The sequence below is a fragment of the Vigna unguiculata genome, chromosome 7, assembly GCF_037176805.1.
Source record: "Vigna unguiculata cultivar grain cowpea cultivar isolate G323 ecotype 2 chromosome 7, ASM3717680v1, whole genome shotgun sequence".
Taxonomy (NCBI): domain Eukaryota; kingdom Viridiplantae; phylum Streptophyta; class Magnoliopsida; order Fabales; family Fabaceae; genus Vigna; species Vigna unguiculata.
In genome coordinates this window covers 39735625-39754368 of record NC_140798.1, presented here as the reverse complement: position 1 = coordinate 39754368, position 18744 = coordinate 39735625, and the positions used below count along the sequence as shown (strand labels likewise).

The following is an 18744-nucleotide window of genomic DNA, read 5'->3' as shown; positions in this document are numbered from 1 at the left end:
GTTTTCTCATTTTTCACTTTCTTTTCGTTTTTTTCTTGTCACCAGAATTTGATGCCAATGGATGATTCCTTCAGCAAAAATGTAAAGGCAGCACCTGTCTGGTTAATGGTCCAAAAGTATATCAGAAAAACGTCACTAATATTAAATGCAAAGCACAAAAAAATTACACCGTGGATCTTGATGTCATTAAAATTTCTTTTTTATAGAGATCTCTGATATTTGTAATTCACAAGACAACACACCATTCTCATGACAATAATTTAATTCACCCTCTGTTGCCGCTGATGCAAGTATAGAGAACCTCGTTGTATAACGAAAAAATAGAAGCGAAAGCATTTCCATCGCCGAACTCGATTCTTGTAGGAAGCATTGAATTATGATGCTCCAACAAACTTCTTCAAGGCTGATGTGTCTAAACCTCCAAATCCCTTTACAGCTTCAAGCACAGCAAGTCCGAGCTTCACAGCATCGTCATTACTTGGTGCCTACAGTCACAATTTTGTTAATTCTGATTTAGTTGCATTGCTTAAAAGTTGCATATAAACTCCCCAATACGTGCTGTGCGGGCCTTTACCTCAATGTTAAGGGGAAGTACAGGATCGTGGAGTGATAATCGAAGAAGGAACCATCCACCATAGCCAGAAACTCGGACCTGGTTGAGGATTAGGTCAGACAAGCAATAAATTATTTTGGGAGCAGAAAGTCAGCAAACCAATCAATGCAGAATTGTATGCAAATTCCAATTTTGGAACATATTAGTCCTAATTGTCTCCATAATTTGTCACTGAAAATTTCATCGTCAATGCTAACTAAATAGGCTTACAATTTAGCAATAAGCAGGGACAAACATACCCCTTCGTAGTTCACGGGAGCCTTGTGCAGACTTGGATCAGAGCCAATTGAATTCTCCAATTGTTTCAGTACAGCTTCTCCGTATTCCCGAAAAGATCTAAAAGCTCAGACATGTCAGTGAATTAATGACAATAATGGATGGATGCACACAAACAGAGAATCTTTATACACTAGCTTACCCCTCTTTAAGATCTGGATGGAATTGGTTTATCTTTAATCTCAGTTCTGTAGCAAAAGCTGGTTCCTCAAGCCCTTCTATTAAATCAGTCAAAACCTTGCTTCCACCACCGTTTCCAGAAGCTCTTGCAGCAGCAAGTTTATTTAAGATCTTAACCTGCACAATAAATGTTATATCAAGGCCTTTGTGATAATTTTGAATATTAAACCTAATCTTGGACCCTGCTTAGTTCGGTACAGCAGGATGATAACACATCAATGGAACCTGTTTTCACCCAATCTGATCTATACCTTGATTCTACAACACAGTTATATTCACAATCTATTACAGCGTAGTGTCAAGTCATGGGAAATTTAGTTCAAGTAAGAAGTGTACATATGCTTTGTCTATGGTCCTCTACTAATATCTTCATCATATAGTTGAACGGTTCAACTCCTGAGTGCGTATATCAATAATTGATTAATGAAGAGCAAGTAATTGGGTGATTATTTCGTTTACTTAATGTGACTATTATAATATACCATTAGGTAAGCACCATCATCAAGCCAGTGATTCTCCTTGAGAGCCCCGTGTCCACTGGTTTCAATTGCCAAATGTGACTCCTCTCCTATAGAATTCTGTCAGCAATATTATCACCACAAGTCAAATATTTAACATTTATGAAAATATGAAATTGAAAAATTGAAGAAATATATTAAAAGAAACAAGATGAAAAAAGCGCAATGGAAGCTAGGTATCTAAACGCAAATTATTTCTTAAACTGCTTTCATTTTGCATTTTAGCCAGGTATTACTACTAGGACCCATTTTGAATAAATTTAGCTAAAATGTGCAAGCTTCAAATTTGAAATACTGGCACAGACAAGCACAGGCCACCAGGCATAACTAATCTGATCCATAATTTATTGAATTATGGGCAAGCTCTCATCATACCAAACGAATAGCTTCATCAATCACATTTTTGTAGCCTCTCTTGAACCGATGGTGTTTGCCACCTAAGAAAAATAGTACCAGCAAGTTATTAACTCTAATCTGTTTCCAAGTAATTTGCTATTCGAATTCAATGAAAAGTGTTTTAGTTCATGGTGAAATCTTAAAGGAAGGTGAGAAAGGTCAACTAAAAGGTCATGGCAGTTTAGATTCCTACCAAGTTTCTTCTCGATAAAGGTAGTAAGCCCATCGGAAGTCACACTGTCTGTGACAATAGTTGTTCCAGGATGCTACAGAAAATGAGAGAAGGAAAAGACTGATGAGAAATAATTGATACAGGGAAATGTGAGGTTAAGAAACAAGGTCTGAAATAAGCTAAAGTTAAAAGCCTTACTTCCTCAAGAACAATAGCTGCCATTAAGGCAATCAAACGATTGCGATTAAATTCACGACCAGTGAAATCCACAGCAGCAGATCTACAGATGGAAGTGGTTGATGCTCAATAAATTTGAAAACGGTAGCCATTTCTTTGCAATCGCTTAGTAATAAGAATCTTACCTGTCCACATCAGTATCAAAGATAATTCCAAGATCAGCTTTGTTGTCGAGGACAGCTTGGGTTATAGCTTTCATTGCTGTCTTATCCTCAGGATTTGGGATGTGATTTGGAAACAAGCCTGAACGAATACAAAATCCATCTGTTACTAACAGTGCATGTACCATAACCAGCTGAAATACTCCTCCAGAAGAAGTTATTACCATCAGGCTCCAAAAATTGACTACCAGAAGTTATTGCCCCCAGAGGTTTCAAAACCTTTTCCTATTCACCGAAAAGTAATATCAAAGATCAAGTTTGATGCAAGAGCCAAAAACCTTAACCAGATAAAAACATTCTAAAATTCTGAATGATTTCAAATTATACACAATAATTTAATCCATTAATTAATTTATGAACTGGTCTTCCCCAGTGTAAAGAAATGAGAAATTTCAGAAAAACTACTAAAATTCTATCTAGAAAAATTATCTATCTAAATGCATAATATAATAATATAAAAAGGTCATCATCAACACTTTTCTCAGCTGATTTTATTTTAAAGATCCTACCGAAACACCATGTATGTCAGAAACACCATTATTTTTTTTAATCAGCGGTTATAACTTTGCCTTTTAGTTTACCCTTTAAAGAACATTTCTCACTTTAGAAGAGTACAATGTTCACAATATTTTATGTAGATATTATATTTCAAGTGAAATTCATAATACTAGAAAGTTATTAACAGAAAAATAAAATTAAGGAGATTAAATATAACGTACTGCAAAAAAACCTCCTGCTCCATTGCCAGCATCAACAACTATATGGAAACCCTCCAATGGTTTCTCTGTGTATAAACAATGCAATAAACTTTAGCAAACAAGATCAGGAAATCGAAAACAAAAGGAAAAACTACAAATTTTACAGAAAAAACTTGAATAATAAAAACAGGTCTCCCAAATAGAGTTGCATTATTCCTCCTCCTCATTTAGAGAACAATGCATTAATTATATCCCCAAATATATTGACTATTGTATAAATACTTAAGTGAAGTCATGCCTATGTTTCCAGCAGCCTTGCGAACCGCTTTTACCAGATCAGATGTATAAGCAATCATGTAATCAACTTTCTTAAAAGTTAATAAAGCTTTTTTCTCTGAATTCTTCAAACTTTCTGGGGTAAATTGATTGTATATGTCTGCAGCCCTCTCTAAGATATCTTTGATGTCAGCCTTCCCAAGCCCACCAGCATTAGTGAAAAATTTGAATCCATTCCTGTTGAAAGGCAGATGACTTGCTGTTCACATACGGGACATTTAATAGTTAGTAGACAAACCAGCATCCAAATTCATTTATCAACGAAAAATAAATTTACGAATTATCAAAGTCAGATTGAAACATAAAAAAAAAAACAGCATTCACAATTCATGGACATTAACAAACAATAAATGCAAAATAATAAGTGGATACAGTACAAAATAAAATGGATACACATGAAAACCAAAGCTGTTGGTATTCAGTGTCTCAGCTTTCAAGTAAATCTATTCCACGCAATTCGTTAAATTTTTAGTAAAAGGAGGTTGTGATATGTCCACACATGGGGAAGTCTTACATATTCTGCCTCAATTTTTTAGGTGCGGCTTATATATCTGTTAGACAACATCACTTAATTCCAATTGATTTTAAGATGAAATCCGACATGGTATCAAAGCCTACAACTCATTTTGGTAGTTGCTTATTTTGATAGACTAGCCTAGTTTGGCAGATATCTGAGGGAATGGGGTGTTGGGAAGTCTCAAATGGTCTGCCTCAATTCTTGGAGTGTGGCTTATATATTAGTTGGACAGCTTCACTTAACACCAATAGGTTTTAAGATGAAAAATGATACCATAGTCTCTATAGATCAATCTAAAATGGATTTTGCATAAATGGGCAAGTTGGCGAAATATTAAAAGTTAAAACAATGCCATTTAGAACTTTATGATGTACCTGTTATCATAATAGATCCATCAGCAGGACACAAAAATGCTTCATCCTTTGTGAGTGTGCAATTGAACATGGCCGGTGTTGATGCTAATCTAGAAAGGAAAAGACAGTATTAAATAAATTAGTTAGGCCATGAAAACAGTTGGGTAATAATATTAGGCTGAAATTTGCTTTTAGTTCCTGTAAAACAAACATGGTTTTGACTTTTGTCCTAATGTATATTTTGAAATTATGCAAGTCTTGATTTTAATCTTTATTAAATATTTTTGTTTCCAAAATATAAAATCACTTTTTGTCTATAAAGTTCGTATCAAGGTATATAAATAACATTTAATTTAGGGGTTTAGAAAAAATTTTAGAGTTAGACATTGTACTTAAGTATTACTTGGGATGGTCAATTTCTGTTAAACATATGTAATTGAAGAGTGTCACATAACGGTAGGGACTGGAAATAAGATTTTCAACAATTTTTAAGAATTAAAATCAAAACGCTAATTTTGCAGAGACTAGAAGCATATTTACGTTTATAATACCAAATATCCATGGTAAAATTTATCAAACAAAATAACATATGCTGAAACAGAAACACAGGGAAGTATTATCATATCAGAAAAAATGAGCTAATCAAATGGTTACGCATATAAGATGCAACCAAGAAGCAGATGAACTAGTCACTATCAATAATCTTATGATATGCAAATTACAATAGCATCTTAATAGTTACAGCTTATACACTCAAGTTAGTTTTCCTACAGGTGATTAGACAATAAAATAACCAGATAGTCAGGTGAAAACCAGGCTCAACAACAATATAGAAGTACAGTAAAAAACTGAGTAATTCCTTAGTAAATAGCACAAGAAGCCCCTAAAACTAAGTAATTATTTTGAGTTTTTCGGTGATCAACAGTGAACTCATTAACACAATAGTTACTAGTAAGCAACTTTTAATTATTTCCAAAACAACTCGATCTTGTTTTTTAGCGCTAACATCTTGTTTATCTTCCCCAATACCTTAAGCAACAAAATCTCTATTGGTTATCTTACATCAATGACAGAAGTTCGTTACTGGTCCAGTGCTAACACTCAAAACCACTTTACAAATTTGATCCCAATTTTTGGTACAAACGCACTACAAACTCTAGCATGTCTCCCAATAACTTTAGTTTTTTTCTCAACAAGTAAACCCATCACTATTGCCATCCTCAAATTATAATGTACTAAGAGTTTGTCATTCACCTTCTTCACAGTTTCCAGCTTCAAACCAAAACTTTCCGCATAGTTTGATCATATTAACTGAATATCCATGCTCAAATCTGATTATATTATCTTGAAACAAGAGTATCAGTGTAATAGTATATGCTTGAACAGTAATTGCAGACATTGGGGGTTTAAAACCAATACACTTTATCATGCAAACAAAAAATGCAAATATTTTTCAAGAAAAAATTGGTATCACCTACCCGTAGTGGACAAATTCTACGCCAGCACCGGCAAGACCTCGAGAAATTGCATTCTGAAATTTGACAATGGACAAACATTTAGTTTCATAACCATCCGAGTTTTAACACAATGAACAATCAATTTATTTAAAGGTGGGTGTTAAAAAAAATGTTATACAGAACAATCTAACCTGTAATAATTTGGCTGATATTCGGGTATCATGGCCAATAGAAACTCTCAAATGCTGAGAAGAATCAGCTTTTTTTTTCTCCATCAACCATGCAGCAAAAGCAGCTCCTATTGCCTCAGCAACAGGTTCAGTAAGGTTAACTTTCTCTCCCTCGACACCATCAATAGCCACACCACGTATGTCACTGTTAAGTTAATTTCATTTATAAGTTTATATGAGTCAGTGTGCAGGATGTAAGCCCAATAAATGCTTGTACATCTTTTTTTAATCAAAAGGGAAATATGCTATTGCATCACTAGTTTACAATCCAAACCAGGTTAGCGCTACAACCTCCACCAATCATATGCAGCATTTGTTATACAATTAATAGAAAAAAGAAATACAAAAGTGGGGGACCAAACCAAAACCCACTAAGGGAATCCGAAATGTGTACAAAATTGAGAGACAATATATATAGGTACTTCATCTCACCCTGTAAAAATTAAAATTCTAAAAGCATCAGCAGCTAAACAATCCGTAGGCCTATTTCCCTCCCAAAAAATGTGTGAAAATCTAGAGTGTATATTCTTAATAGACTCCAAAAACATTATTATATCTTTCCTTAACTTCCAAGGAACTCAGGAACTATCAGAAGAAGCTTTCACATTTAGCAAAAAATGGATCTCCACCCAAAGAGCTCTCAACCTTTTTGAAGAGTGATATCAAAAGCCTGAGTAACACCCAAGAATTCAGCTTCATAAGTTGAATCTGCTTGTAAAAATGCTAGCCATCTTAATGAAAAGGAAGATGGGATATTTTAGCTAGAAGCTTTCTTTAAATATAATACAAGTCATTATTATACTGAACGTGAAAAGATTATATTCGAATTACAAAATATTTTACATGAAATAATTCACTTTTAATTTTTGCGTGAAGTAGCAAAGTAACCTCTTCAGAAATAAATAGAATACAATAAGTTTCATTTGTTGTTCTATTTTGTCTAAATGCCTAGACATACACAACATAGACTGTGTACCGCAAATCATCAATCGAAAAGGTAATGGAAAGGAAAGGAGCAAAGATGATTCAACTATATTCCATGTTCATCTCGTTTCCTCTTTTAACCATTCAGAACCTTTACAGAGTACTTCGCTTCCTGTTTTGATGTTTTCATCTCTTCCTTTTCACTTAGTCTCTCTCTCTGTCTCTCCAAATAATTAACAGAGGCAACCATCATTTGACTAAAATAAGGTATGGAAAGAAAAAAACGAAGGCCTAAACAAATTTCTATGATGATGAGAAAAAGGAGGGGGCAGATAGTCCGCTGAAGAAGCAGATTTTGTAGAAATATAAACTTATTAGCAAGATTGCTTTAATGAAGTGATCTTCACCTGCCATTCTGAAGCTTTAGAAAATCTGTCTTGTCTAGATATGGCAAAGCAGTAGCAGATGCAGACGAAGAAGCTGCAACCACAAGTCCAAATGAAATGTAAGGAACAAGCATCTATTACAAAACATGCTAGTTAAAAACCAACAAAAGGTTGAAGATATGCCTATATACAGATACTAACACGATATTCTTACACCTAAGAAGCCTGTAAATGAAGGGTTAAAAAGAGCAATATTTTAAAAGTGTTTAAACGTATGAGTATTTTCGCTTCATATGAACCAGTATAATTAGAATCTAGAACAGACCATTGCAGTGAAAATTTCTCTGGACACTAAAATGATTCTGGGGTTTGTATAAAGTGCGCAATTGCATGGAAGAGGCAGTCCATGCCAACTTCCCTAGCGGAGAGGGAAGGTTTGAGTTGCGGGGATAAGGGGCAAAATAATAGTCCCTTCGACCCTGTGACTGTGAAGCGAACAACTGTGTATTCTGTTGGAAGCTGTGTGACACAAAAACATTTTGGACAATCTTCCCTGATGTCGCTGCATATAAACATTCACACCTTTATCAGATCATTTAGATTTCCAGGTAAACAAAAACTCTCCACCGATTACATCTTTCTGGTCATCATGTGGGGTGAATTATTTCTCTATCTCTAGCTGTTCAAAGCAAAATTTCATGAAACTTGGATTGTACGAACACCCAACAACACGTTCCGATTCCAATTATTATCATCATTATTATCGTCAAGCATTGAATAATTAATTCGATAAGCAATTTAAGAACGACAACGACGGCACGCAATTGAATTGAATGGATGAACAGAATGAAGGAAGAAGTAAGGGGTTGAAATAGAATAAGACCTGCCATGTGACGTGATCAAAGTTGCAGAGATGGCGCTTGAATTGCTTTGACGGAGAACTAGAGAAAGTGCAAACCTGTTTGTGTTTTCAATTTTTTCTGTAACCTTCTTCCACTTCAGTTTAGTTCAGTTCCACCTACTTCGCTTCACAACAAACAAACCTTGCACACGTGACTTCATGTTACCATTCACTCACACCCATCTCACTATTCCAAATTTGCTATTCCCATTTTTATTCTTATTCCTATTCCTATTCCTTTGATTTTTCAAGTTTTGTCTATAACAGGGACAGAGATTGAATTTTTGTCTTGCACAATCATCAGATAAACTGTACCATAGCATCCTCATCCACTGACCCAATATATTTGTGATATAAAAGTAATTTATCTTATTCATATTAGATAAATAAAAATATTATTTTATTCAACAAAATATTTATTATATTTGAGATGAACACAATTATTTTGTGTTTATTTTCTGAGTAATTTATAAATATAGAAGTGTGTTTAATGTTCGTTAACTTGTACAATAAACACACGGAATAAAATAAATATGTACTAAATTAAACCGGTTAGATTTTATCCAAATAGTTGCTTTATCATTTCCGTCTTTTCGATTAAGCTCCTCAGATTTATGTTTTCCTCTTTCTGTCTATTTGTGTAAATATACTATTTTTTTTAATTTGTCAAATAATTATGCCTAATATTTTATTTTTTGAGCTATCGAATTATTAAACTTATTAAAAAAACATAAAATCAAATACTAAATTAAATACATTATTTAACGAGTTAATAAAAATATATCGTTAAAGAAATAAAAACTAACTACCCACTAACCTGTTAAAAATACTATCCTCTAACAAAAATTAGTTTTGCTTTTACTTCAACTAGAATACGTAAAATATTATTTCCATTAAATTTTTCAATCAAACTAAAAATAAAATAAAAAATATTCCGCGTGCAGCTATTTCATGCAAGAGTCGTCAACGTGTGATATATATATATATATATATATATATATATATATATATATATATATATATATATATATATATATATATATATATATATATATATATATTCACAATGAAAATTAATTTTGTTAAAGCAATAATAAAATTTTAAGTTCTAATGAAGATAAAATGATAATTTGTGGTGTCTTTTTTATAAAAGGTAAAAGTTTAGGGTACTTTGATGGTCATTTTCCCAAAAATTTGAGTTAGTGGTGTGAAAGGAAAGAGGGAAATGTAAATTAGCAAGATGTATACTCCTTCGGAGATATCGATTCGGCAAAGCGTCCAGTTTAAGGTATCTCATAAGGGCTTTTACTTTCTGCACTCATATACTTTCAACTACACCTCCATTAGTTGGAAAAGCTTTATAGAATTTTGAAAATAAGATATTTGGAACAAATTTGATAAAATAATATTTCCAGTACGAACTTTTTATAATAATGAAATTTCTAAAATAAGTTTTCTAAAATATATGATATATTTTAGAATGAGTCTTTTTAAAACAAGATTTCCATACTATGAGCTTTTCCAAATAGAGTTTCTATAAAATGCATTATAGAATACAAATGATAACTTTCAAAATCAGTTTTTTTTTTTCAGAATAAACACTTTTTTGTTTTTCTTATTCTCAAAGAGTGCAGTAGAAGACGATGGTACAATGCCGATGGCACAGGGGCGGTGGCAGTAATAGCAACAGCAGTTACGTGGTACAGTAAAGGAAGACAAGTAAATCTTGCTCTATTAATATGGGCGTGAAGTTAGTAGTAATGGGGAGTGCAAGTAGAAAACATCCCATAATAATGACAGCAATAATGGATTCATTTTTCTCATGGATCCATCTTGCCTGGCCCATACAATCATGGACCTTAAGCTGGAAACAATAGTACTAGTTTAACTTTTTGGGCTCCGATTAGACAAACATTTGCCTTGAGTGAAAATCAACCCCCACAGACAACAAATTAATGGGAGGTTATTTATAACTTAGTTGGTTTTGTTCCACCTTAAAATCAAATTTAATTAGATTCGCTTCATTAATTTTTTTTTTCTATACAAAAGTTAGATAGTTCAAATTGCACTTATCTGACTAAAATTGTGTTGATTCATTTGAGGTCACTGGGTTAGCTTAAAAAAATTATTACATTTTTAAATTTTTATTTTATGCTTTGCTTACAATATAAATTTTCAAATTAATATTACTGTAAAATGTTTTGTATTCTTTCATAATTTTTAACAATAATTAAGTGATTTCAATTATTAATATTATTTTCAGTTAATATATAACATTTATGTAGCTATTATTTTATACATTTGAATTATTTTACCTGCAATCTCTTAAAGAATTTCGATACTATACATAAGCAATTACATTTAGGAACAACGGATAAAAAGTTAACACAAACGAAAAAGTGAAAAAAAAAAGCAGAAAAGTTTAAAATACTAAAATATAAATTGTATAATGTAAAAGTTTTTTCTTAAGAAAAACTATATTGATCGATGTAAGACTACACATATACTTCAAAGTAGATCGACTACAAAATACAAAATACTTCAAAATGAATCTAAATATATTTGGTTGGTAGTAACGTACAATCTTCTAAAAAGGTAAACAATTTAGTCCAAAATCCCAGAAAATATCAGAGTCTAAAACTGAGATTTAAGGATTTTATTTGATTTTTATATGTTATCATTCATGAAAAAAAAAAGGTACTACTAAGATTTCATTGCTAGTAAATTTTACTAACAAAAGATTGTGTGTAGAAATCACTGCATGAAGGAAGTTTTGCACTTTGATCACTGAAGTAAATGGGGCTAGATACAGTCAACTCCATAGACAGATGACAACTACTAGAGCAATTTCACAATCACACATACATCCATGTTTGAAAATGGTGGTTTTGACTTTTTAATGTTGGAATACCAACTTTTCTGACCCAACAAATGCAACCAGCTTGTTCAATTTCGATGTTCCATATGTTTTAAAAGCAATCAAAAAACAAGACATGGAAGCAGATGAAGTTGACCATGGACAATCCCCAATCCCCATGTGGGAAATCTGATACATTTTAGTTGACTTACGAAGAAACCTCTCGGGATCTGTGATTCATCCAAAAAAATTAACATGGCAGGGTTAGCCAACTATTTCCAGCCATTATAATAAACCTTCATTAACCTTCACATGCAAACCCTACACCCTTATATTAAATTATTAAACAAGTGTGCATACATAATCTTTGTCCAACACAAAAACACACATTGTGCCGATGTTGGGGGCATCAAATACTTGAATTGAGCTGTGTTTCTTGACCTTTCTTTCTATATCTTTCTTTGCTTCGGAAAAAAATAACTATATATTATACTAACAACATCACACGCACCCACACACAGTTGAGTAAGTCATAATCTGAAGTTCATGTGAGGGCAAAAAAATTCATATATCTGGGATGGGATCCCAAGAGATCATTTACTCTTTTTCCTGTAACTGCGCCATACTTGGGGATCGTAATGTGGATTACTAAGCTATTCATTTCGCCATTTTATAGGCGGAACAGTAGCTTTTGTTTTATTTTTTCTATATTTTATCATCTGCATGCCATTTCTTTATTTCTTTCCATTGATTATAGCAACTTACAGAAGAATGAAATGTGCCCAACTTTTTGCAGTATAATTACTGGTCAATGTATTGGTATCGTACCTATGCAGATTAAAACTATATCCAAACACCACCATTTATTACTTAAAATTATCTTTTCTGACTTCATCATTTACAGCTATATGTTAATCAATACTTAAACTGCACTTTCTGTGTAAAAAGTTTAATAATCTTACCATATCTGTCACATATCTTATATATAAAGCACCTAAGACAATTTTATCGTGAAACAGCCCTACATATTCATACACCGAAAAGAAAATTAGGTTAGAAGTAAATATAGTGTTTCATACAACACAAGTCATTTATAAATACTAAACTACCAATTATTTGCGGTCATTCATATATATAAAGCATGTCCAACCTTAACAGTTAAACAACGCCATTTCCATGTAACTTTTTTTTATTCTCATGAATAAGAGGCTCACGTGCATTTTTCTCTCCAAATTATTGTCTTTTGTTTCATATTGTACCATTTACCACTTTCTTCTCTCGTAGACTTTTTAGGTATACCATCCAGCTAACACACACACACACACACACACAATATATATATATATATATATATATATATATATATATATATATATATATGACTGAACCTGTTGCTCGTCACAAGTGGCTAACATAGTTCACATATGCAGAATAGACTGAATTTAATTATTAATGAATTTTGCCAATTTTTCTTTCACATTCAACGACCTGAAACCTTGTAGTGTATATATTTTTCCTTTGAAGAAATAAAAATCTAACGAGGCACATAATCAAAGACTGATCTTTCCATCACAACAACCATTATATGAATGAATTATAGATTTAATTAATGGCGGGTGACACCCATATGTTGAAGAGGAGGTGGAGGGGAAATTCAATTACAATACACTTAAATATGGATTTCATTGCTAGATCTGTGATGATGATTTGTGAATCGAGAAATATTGTATCTTCTTAGAATTTTTTTTTCTTATGTTTTTTCATTATTATATGAAATAGAAAATTTAAATTGATGTGTTTTTTATTGTAAAACGTTAAAAAAAAACATTGAATACTTTATTTGTTTGGTAAATAAAAAAAAAATATTATAAGAATTTGTAGAATTAATTTATGAATGCCAGCCCATCAGAGTCAACCTTATCTTATATACTAACCGATGGTTGGGAAATTAGATGCAGGTTGCTTCACATGATAACAGTAGTAGGATTAACTATTGCTTCACCACTAGGATATTTATCGAAAAAGACGAACGACATAACTATTATTGATGGCAATAGTTTTGCCATTTTAAATTGGTGCAGAGAAAAAAACTTAACTGGTAGTTTTAGAGATGATACAATAGTCAAGAATATATAATTGTTATACTTTAAGCTATATTTCAGGAGGAAAAATGTTTGCATTGTTTAGATTCAATTTGTTCTAAGTGTTATATATTAACTTGTTCGTAATGTTTTCAATGCAGTTGGTAAAAAGCGTGTGCTTGCGCTTTTGAGAAGAGAATAAAGGGAAAATAACTATATATAGTAAAAAAATAAGAGTTAAGTCATAAAAAAATTGGGTATTATCTATAACAATATATAAAGGGGATTCCCCTTTTTGTGTCCACTTTTCAAAATACCGATTTTACCCTTTAAATATAACAGTTTATTAAATTTTTTAAAATTGACCGTTACTTTTACAAAAATTTTATAAAATCAGATGTCTTTGCTTTTTCTTTATTTATTAATGGTTATTCTTTTATCTGTTCTGATATATTTCACTTTATTTTTAATAAATATAATTCTAATATATATATTAACTTAATAACATTATAATATTATCACCTATTAATATAATATCACGTATATTTAAAAAATACATACACACAGGTGCGATAGCACCTGTATTACGCTAGTCCGATAGTAAAAAAGATTAACAACAAAAGTCAAATATTAAAATGTTGTGTGTTTTGACTTATTATATATATGTACATAGTAATTTTTGTATGGATTCACTTGTTTACCTTTTTGAGATCCATTTAAATGAATATATTTGGTGATGTGAGACAACTGTCTTTGTTTTTTAATTATTCCGAACATGATTGATGTTGGCAATATTTGGCAGTTGTTACCACGTAACATCATCATTTTCTGTGTTTGTTTTTTATTTTTGGGAGAAAGGGTTATGGAGAATCTTGGTGAAGTAGATACTTTTCCACCTAAGGCACACGGTTTATTGTCCAATTGTGAGGTAAAACGGCAAACGGAGTCTACAACAAGGTGCTGTTCCCTACTTGCTATATCTTTGCCTGCATTGTGATTATCAACTTCAACTTGATATCATATTTACCCAATCTCTGTATTTCCATTTTATATTCAGAGTTGATATCCTTGTCTTAATGCTCCAATGTCCCAGAAAACTTCGTGTGCAGTGAGTGTATGTGTATCTTCATCCTGAGATCACCACCGCTACGTGGGCCATACCACTGTGAAATTCAAATAACAAAGAACGTTTTTGTTTTATTTGGGACTGCACTTGTTGATTAGTTCATTGTCCCCTAAAGTAACTACAAAGAGGAAACTAATCAATTGACCACTTCTTCATCTTGCTAGGTAAACTAATCAATGCATCAAGAAAGTGAAGTTTAGTAGATACTTCTCACTGTTTCTATGCCAAGTATCTTCATTTTAGATGGTTTGTTTTCCTAACTCATGTTAAGGTTTAATTTAGGAAATACTCCTAAGCAACGGGGACAAGCGTTTTGGCTTGCAATAAGTTTCAATTGTCAAATTCAAACACCGACATTTATGTTTTTTGCTGACCGTTACAATCCTCAAGCTTTGCGTAGGACAACTACTCTGACTCAGAATTCTGGTTTTTCAGGAATGATAAAAGTGTCCAAACAGAAAGGAATTGATAATTTTGGATAAAGATCACCTTGAGAAGTTTATGGAAACTCGAATATTAAATGAAGAAGACAATCTCTACGATGAGTTACATCATATCCCATAATTGGAAGAGGGATTCTCCCTCATTAAAGAAATGTAGCAAGACAGAAAACTTAAGTGAGTGCAAGTTAACAAAAATATTACCCCTCTAGTTTTCACGATTACTCAGTTGGAATAACAACTCATAATAGTTATGATGTTTCTGAATGAAATGGGTAATATTTTTGTTAACTTGCACCTAAGTACAATTATGCCGAAGGAAAAACAACGCCTATACAACAAAGGAAGCACTAGAGCTGTTGAAATATGTTAAAAATAGTTAGCCGCAAGATTTCTTCAAGAACTCACTGGCGCAGCAACTGAAAATAAGTTGATCAGTTACAAAGCAATGCATAACGTGTTAACGTTGTCGGATCCCAGATCAGCCTTGTGCTGATCCTTGTACCAGGGAGACCCTCCATCAGAGTTATTCTCAATTGGGCTATTTTGGTGCAAAGCAGAACCTAGGCCATCAGAAGCATTAGAAGTCTTGAGCGAATTCCCCTCAGACACACTATTCCCAGTTGTACTTGCAGAGCTGGTGTTTGAACAGTGTTGCTCGGTGTGAATAAGTTTTCCAAATAACAAGATGTGGGGTGCTTTTGTTGCATTCGATTCCTTAAAATTCGGGTTGGGATTTCCCACAGTCAACAGACAAGATATGTCAACATTGGTCTTATTAGTGGTAGTATTAGAAGTGGTGTTCTTATAGGTTCCACAAGGAGGCCTAACAGGTTTTGTTGCATGGTCAAGCCTAGAGAAACCACCTAGAAGCATGTCTGCTGGGAGCTTGTTGAAGGGAAAATCAGATGGAGATAGTCCAAATTGAGCATGCCTGGCTCCCTGTATGCCTGCAGAACTATTATTTTCAATGTTACAAAGAGAGTTGGTATAATTCAGAAGATTGCTAGAGAAAGATGGCATTGGAAGTTGGTTGATGACTTGAAAATATGGGTCATTTAGGAAGCGTTGTTTCTTCCTAGGAGGTGAGTATGCAGAGAGATTGAAGCTGGGCATGTTAGAGACTAGTTCAACCAGCCAAGGGTTTACACACTTCACATTCTGAAGTAAATCTGGTTCATCCCATACCACCTGAAACGTGACATCACAAATTATGGATTATTTTCATGTTTAACCATACTTTAAGCCAAAACAGTACCAACCAACAAAAAAATAAAGACAAACATCCTCCCATAGTATTGTTAAAAGGTAAAAGGTAAAGGTAACTCGGACTTCCAAAAGTAAAGCTCAATCATCAAAAGCACTCTATGGAGACAGTGCCTAATTCAAGCAACAATGGTACTTGCTAGAAAGAATTTGTCAGCACTGAACAGACATGCTTAAAATGATGAAAAACGATTTGCTACTTTACTGTAGTTCAACAGTTATTACTATTCACCGTTATTTTTAATTGAAATGGTCCTAGAACAGTAAGAAAATCCGTTTATAGAGAACGAATATATTTTAAATTAAAATGCTGCTGAACACAGCACATATAATTTGCACAATTCAGAGTATGATTCAGCAACTGCTTAACAGGAAAGGCGCACAACACATAAATAAGAAAGATAAACAAAAACATTGCATCAGGAAATAATCATCTTGTCTGACAAAGTGTATACTGTGCTACATCTTTTTTAAGCATTGAATAGTTTTAGAATGAGGTTGAAAAGGAGTAAACTGGAAATCCAATGAACAGTTTATCCATTGATGGAGCAATGTCACTGTTGGTCAAATCAGTACCACACGGAGAGAATAAAAGTATAGCCTCTGAGCAAAGACAAGTTGAGGAAGGGGATCTGAACAAGTTATCATGTTAATGTAATAGTAAAAGGAAATCCATAATGGGGTGTAGTGTACCTGCAGAAGACGCCAAGGAGAATCAGGCCAACGAATGGGATCTGCAACCTGAACAGAAGAAATGGTGCCCATGAACCAGCTAATCCTGGAAGAATCCTCAGTTTCAAAGGGCATTTTGAATCTCATCCCAGAACACCACTGAATTTGCATTGCAGCCTTCACAACAGAAGCCTTAACACAAAACTCAGGGGAACTAGCCCTTGGATAGTACACAACCTCGAAGGGCCTACCATTGACAGCACAAGCTACGGCCTCAAGAACAGATTCAGCAGCCACTCTTCCCACCATCTCGTCACCACCGCCTTTTGCACCACCCATCATGTTGTTCTCACTCCCACACAAGAATCCAGAAACCCCACCAAAGAGAGGGTTCCATCCGGAAGAGAACTCAGACCCTCCACCAATCCCCTTCTTAGCCCTCCTTATCCCAACACAAAGATCCCCGTTTTCTGCCCTCAGAAACACAATGGAGTCCCCAGCAACAAGCCTCTTCTGATTCACAAAATTGCTCCATCCTGTGGTCAAAAGATGCCTCCTAGGCGTTCCTCTATAGATATGCCTGAACTTCCAGCACTGTCCATGCATATCCTTGGCGATGATTGTCTGAACTGGAGGCTCGGCTGAATAGTCCAACCTCGGGAAGATGGTTTCTGCACAGTAACGAGGCACAGAAAAACCTCCACCATTGTTGGCATCAGATTGTGTGAGTGTCTTGGCAAAAGAGGTAGGAGGTTTCTCTTGACCCTCCGCTCCAGTGTTCCCCAAGAAACAATCATCCTCCAAATCCAATTCATGTTCCCTCAAAGGGATCAGCCTCATTTTGACATACACCTCATCTGTGTCAGGGTCTGCCATGTATTTCATGGCAGAGAGTCTGCAAGGGACGAGTGGTGGAACCCGGGTTTGGCCAAAATCTACTTTCCCATGAGCGTGTTCCGCGTGGCCCTGGGGAAAGTAAAAGACTTTTGTGTTGAGAGGTGGCATTTGAACCATGGCACCAGCACAGGCATGCCACAGTTGAGAATCTAAGCACCTTTCTGAACCCCTCTCCATGTTTTCCATAACCTTAAACATCTCAATGCAAAATATTAAATATCCTCGCTTTCCACGAGAAAAGACAACCCAGAGAAAAGGTTTGAAGGAAATAAGGTGTGTCTTCTTCTAGTGGCCAACAGATGAAGGTATGGAAGGAGAAAGGATGGAGATGCAGAGAGGAGAAAAGGGTTGTTTGAAGTATGTGAGAAGAGAAGGTGGTTAGATTGTGACTGTTGATGAAAGCAGGAGAAGAAGATTGTTGTAAATAAAGAGAAAGGTGAATGTGTTGGTGATTGGTGGAAGAAGAAAAAGTAGAGAGAGAATATGTGATGTGGAAGAAGAGAAGAGAAGAGAAAAGAAGAGTGGGGAGTGAGAGAGAGTGGGATGTTGGAAGTACATAAAGACACACTGCTCTCTCTCTCTCTCTCACTGTCACACGCGTATGTGGTTCTCTCAGTTGCCGACCATAACACAAACATGAATTGAAAATCGACATTACAGTTTACAACTCACGTACTCATAAATGATAAAACCATATAATAATATCTTTTTTTATGTCACTGTCAAATTATATATAAATATATATGATTTATTTTCGTTTAGTAAAGAAATGAATAAAGTGAAAAATAAAAAATAATAGTTATTTGATTGAAATATATATATATATATATATATATATATATATATATATTTGTTTTTAACTTACTATTATTATATATTTATTTTTTTAAATATTGATTTATTTTTATTTAAAAAATATGAAAAAATGCCAATGATTAATTATGAAATATCTAGTAAACCAACCTTTTTTCTTTCTTAATAAAGTTATTCTCTTTTTCTTCTTTTCTTTTATTTAATTTTCTGTTTTAATCGGTCACTTATCACTTATTC

The 18744-nt window shown here is 33.7% G+C and overlaps 2 protein-coding genes across 3 annotated transcripts; both read right to left on the bottom strand.

Annotated features, from left to right (window-relative positions):
• Positions 1-119: 119 nt before the first annotated feature.
• On the bottom strand, positions 120-8606 carry LOC114190654 (phosphoglucosamine mutase family protein). 2 transcript variants are annotated; one of them, XM_028079619.2, is made up of 18 exons: positions 8338-8606; positions 7780-8016; positions 7476-7548; positions 6106-6289; positions 5936-5988; positions 4479-4567; positions 3550-3786; positions 3273-3337; positions 2718-2778; positions 2518-2635; positions 2354-2435; positions 2177-2249; positions 1963-2024; positions 1552-1647; positions 1032-1186; positions 853-949; positions 575-652; positions 120-485 (listed from the first exon to the last, which is right to left on the bottom strand). In XM_028079619.2, exons 1-18 carry the CDS (start codon positions 8342-8344, stop codon positions 375-377), a joined length of 1878 nt encoding a protein of 625 aa, XP_027935420.1. In that variant the 5' UTR covers positions 8345-8606; the 3' UTR covers positions 120-374. The 2 variants fall into 2 exon arrangements, with proteins under 2 accessions (XP_027935420.1, XP_027935421.1); XM_028079620.2 differs by lacking the exon at positions 7780-8016 and having other exon boundaries at positions 8338-8602.
• A 6303-nt stretch (positions 8607-14909) lies between these two features.
• On the bottom strand, positions 14910-18239 carry LOC114191999 (auxin response factor 18-like). The gene is made up of 2 exons (XM_028081496.2): positions 16819-18239; positions 14910-16050 (listed from the first exon to the last, which is right to left on the bottom strand). Exons 1-2 carry the CDS (start codon positions 17890-17892, stop codon positions 15298-15300), a joined length of 1827 nt encoding a protein of 608 aa, XP_027937297.2. The 5' UTR covers positions 17893-18239; the 3' UTR covers positions 14910-15297.
• Positions 18240-18744: the final 505 nt, after the last annotated feature.

Excerpts from the sequence above, each read along its gene's own strand:
- LOC114190654 (XM_028079619.2), bottom strand. Across the intron at positions 5,989-6,105 it reads TATCAGCCAAATTATTACAG|AATGCAATTTCTCGAGGTCT; the intron begins GTTAGATTGTTC and ends GTCAAATTTCAG. Across the intron at positions 950-1,031 it reads CATCCAGATCTTAAAGAGGG|ATCTTTTCGGGAATACGGAG; the intron begins GTAAGCTAGTGT and ends CTGAGCTTTTAG.
- LOC114191999 (XM_028081496.2), bottom strand. The coding sequence starts at position 17,892 with ATGTTTAAGGTTATGGAAAACATGGAGAGGGGTTCAGAAAGGTGCTTA. Across the intron at positions 16,051-16,818 it reads CTCCTTGGCGTCTTCTGCAG|GTGGTATGGGATGAACCAGA; the intron begins GTACACTACACC and ends GTCACGTTTCAG.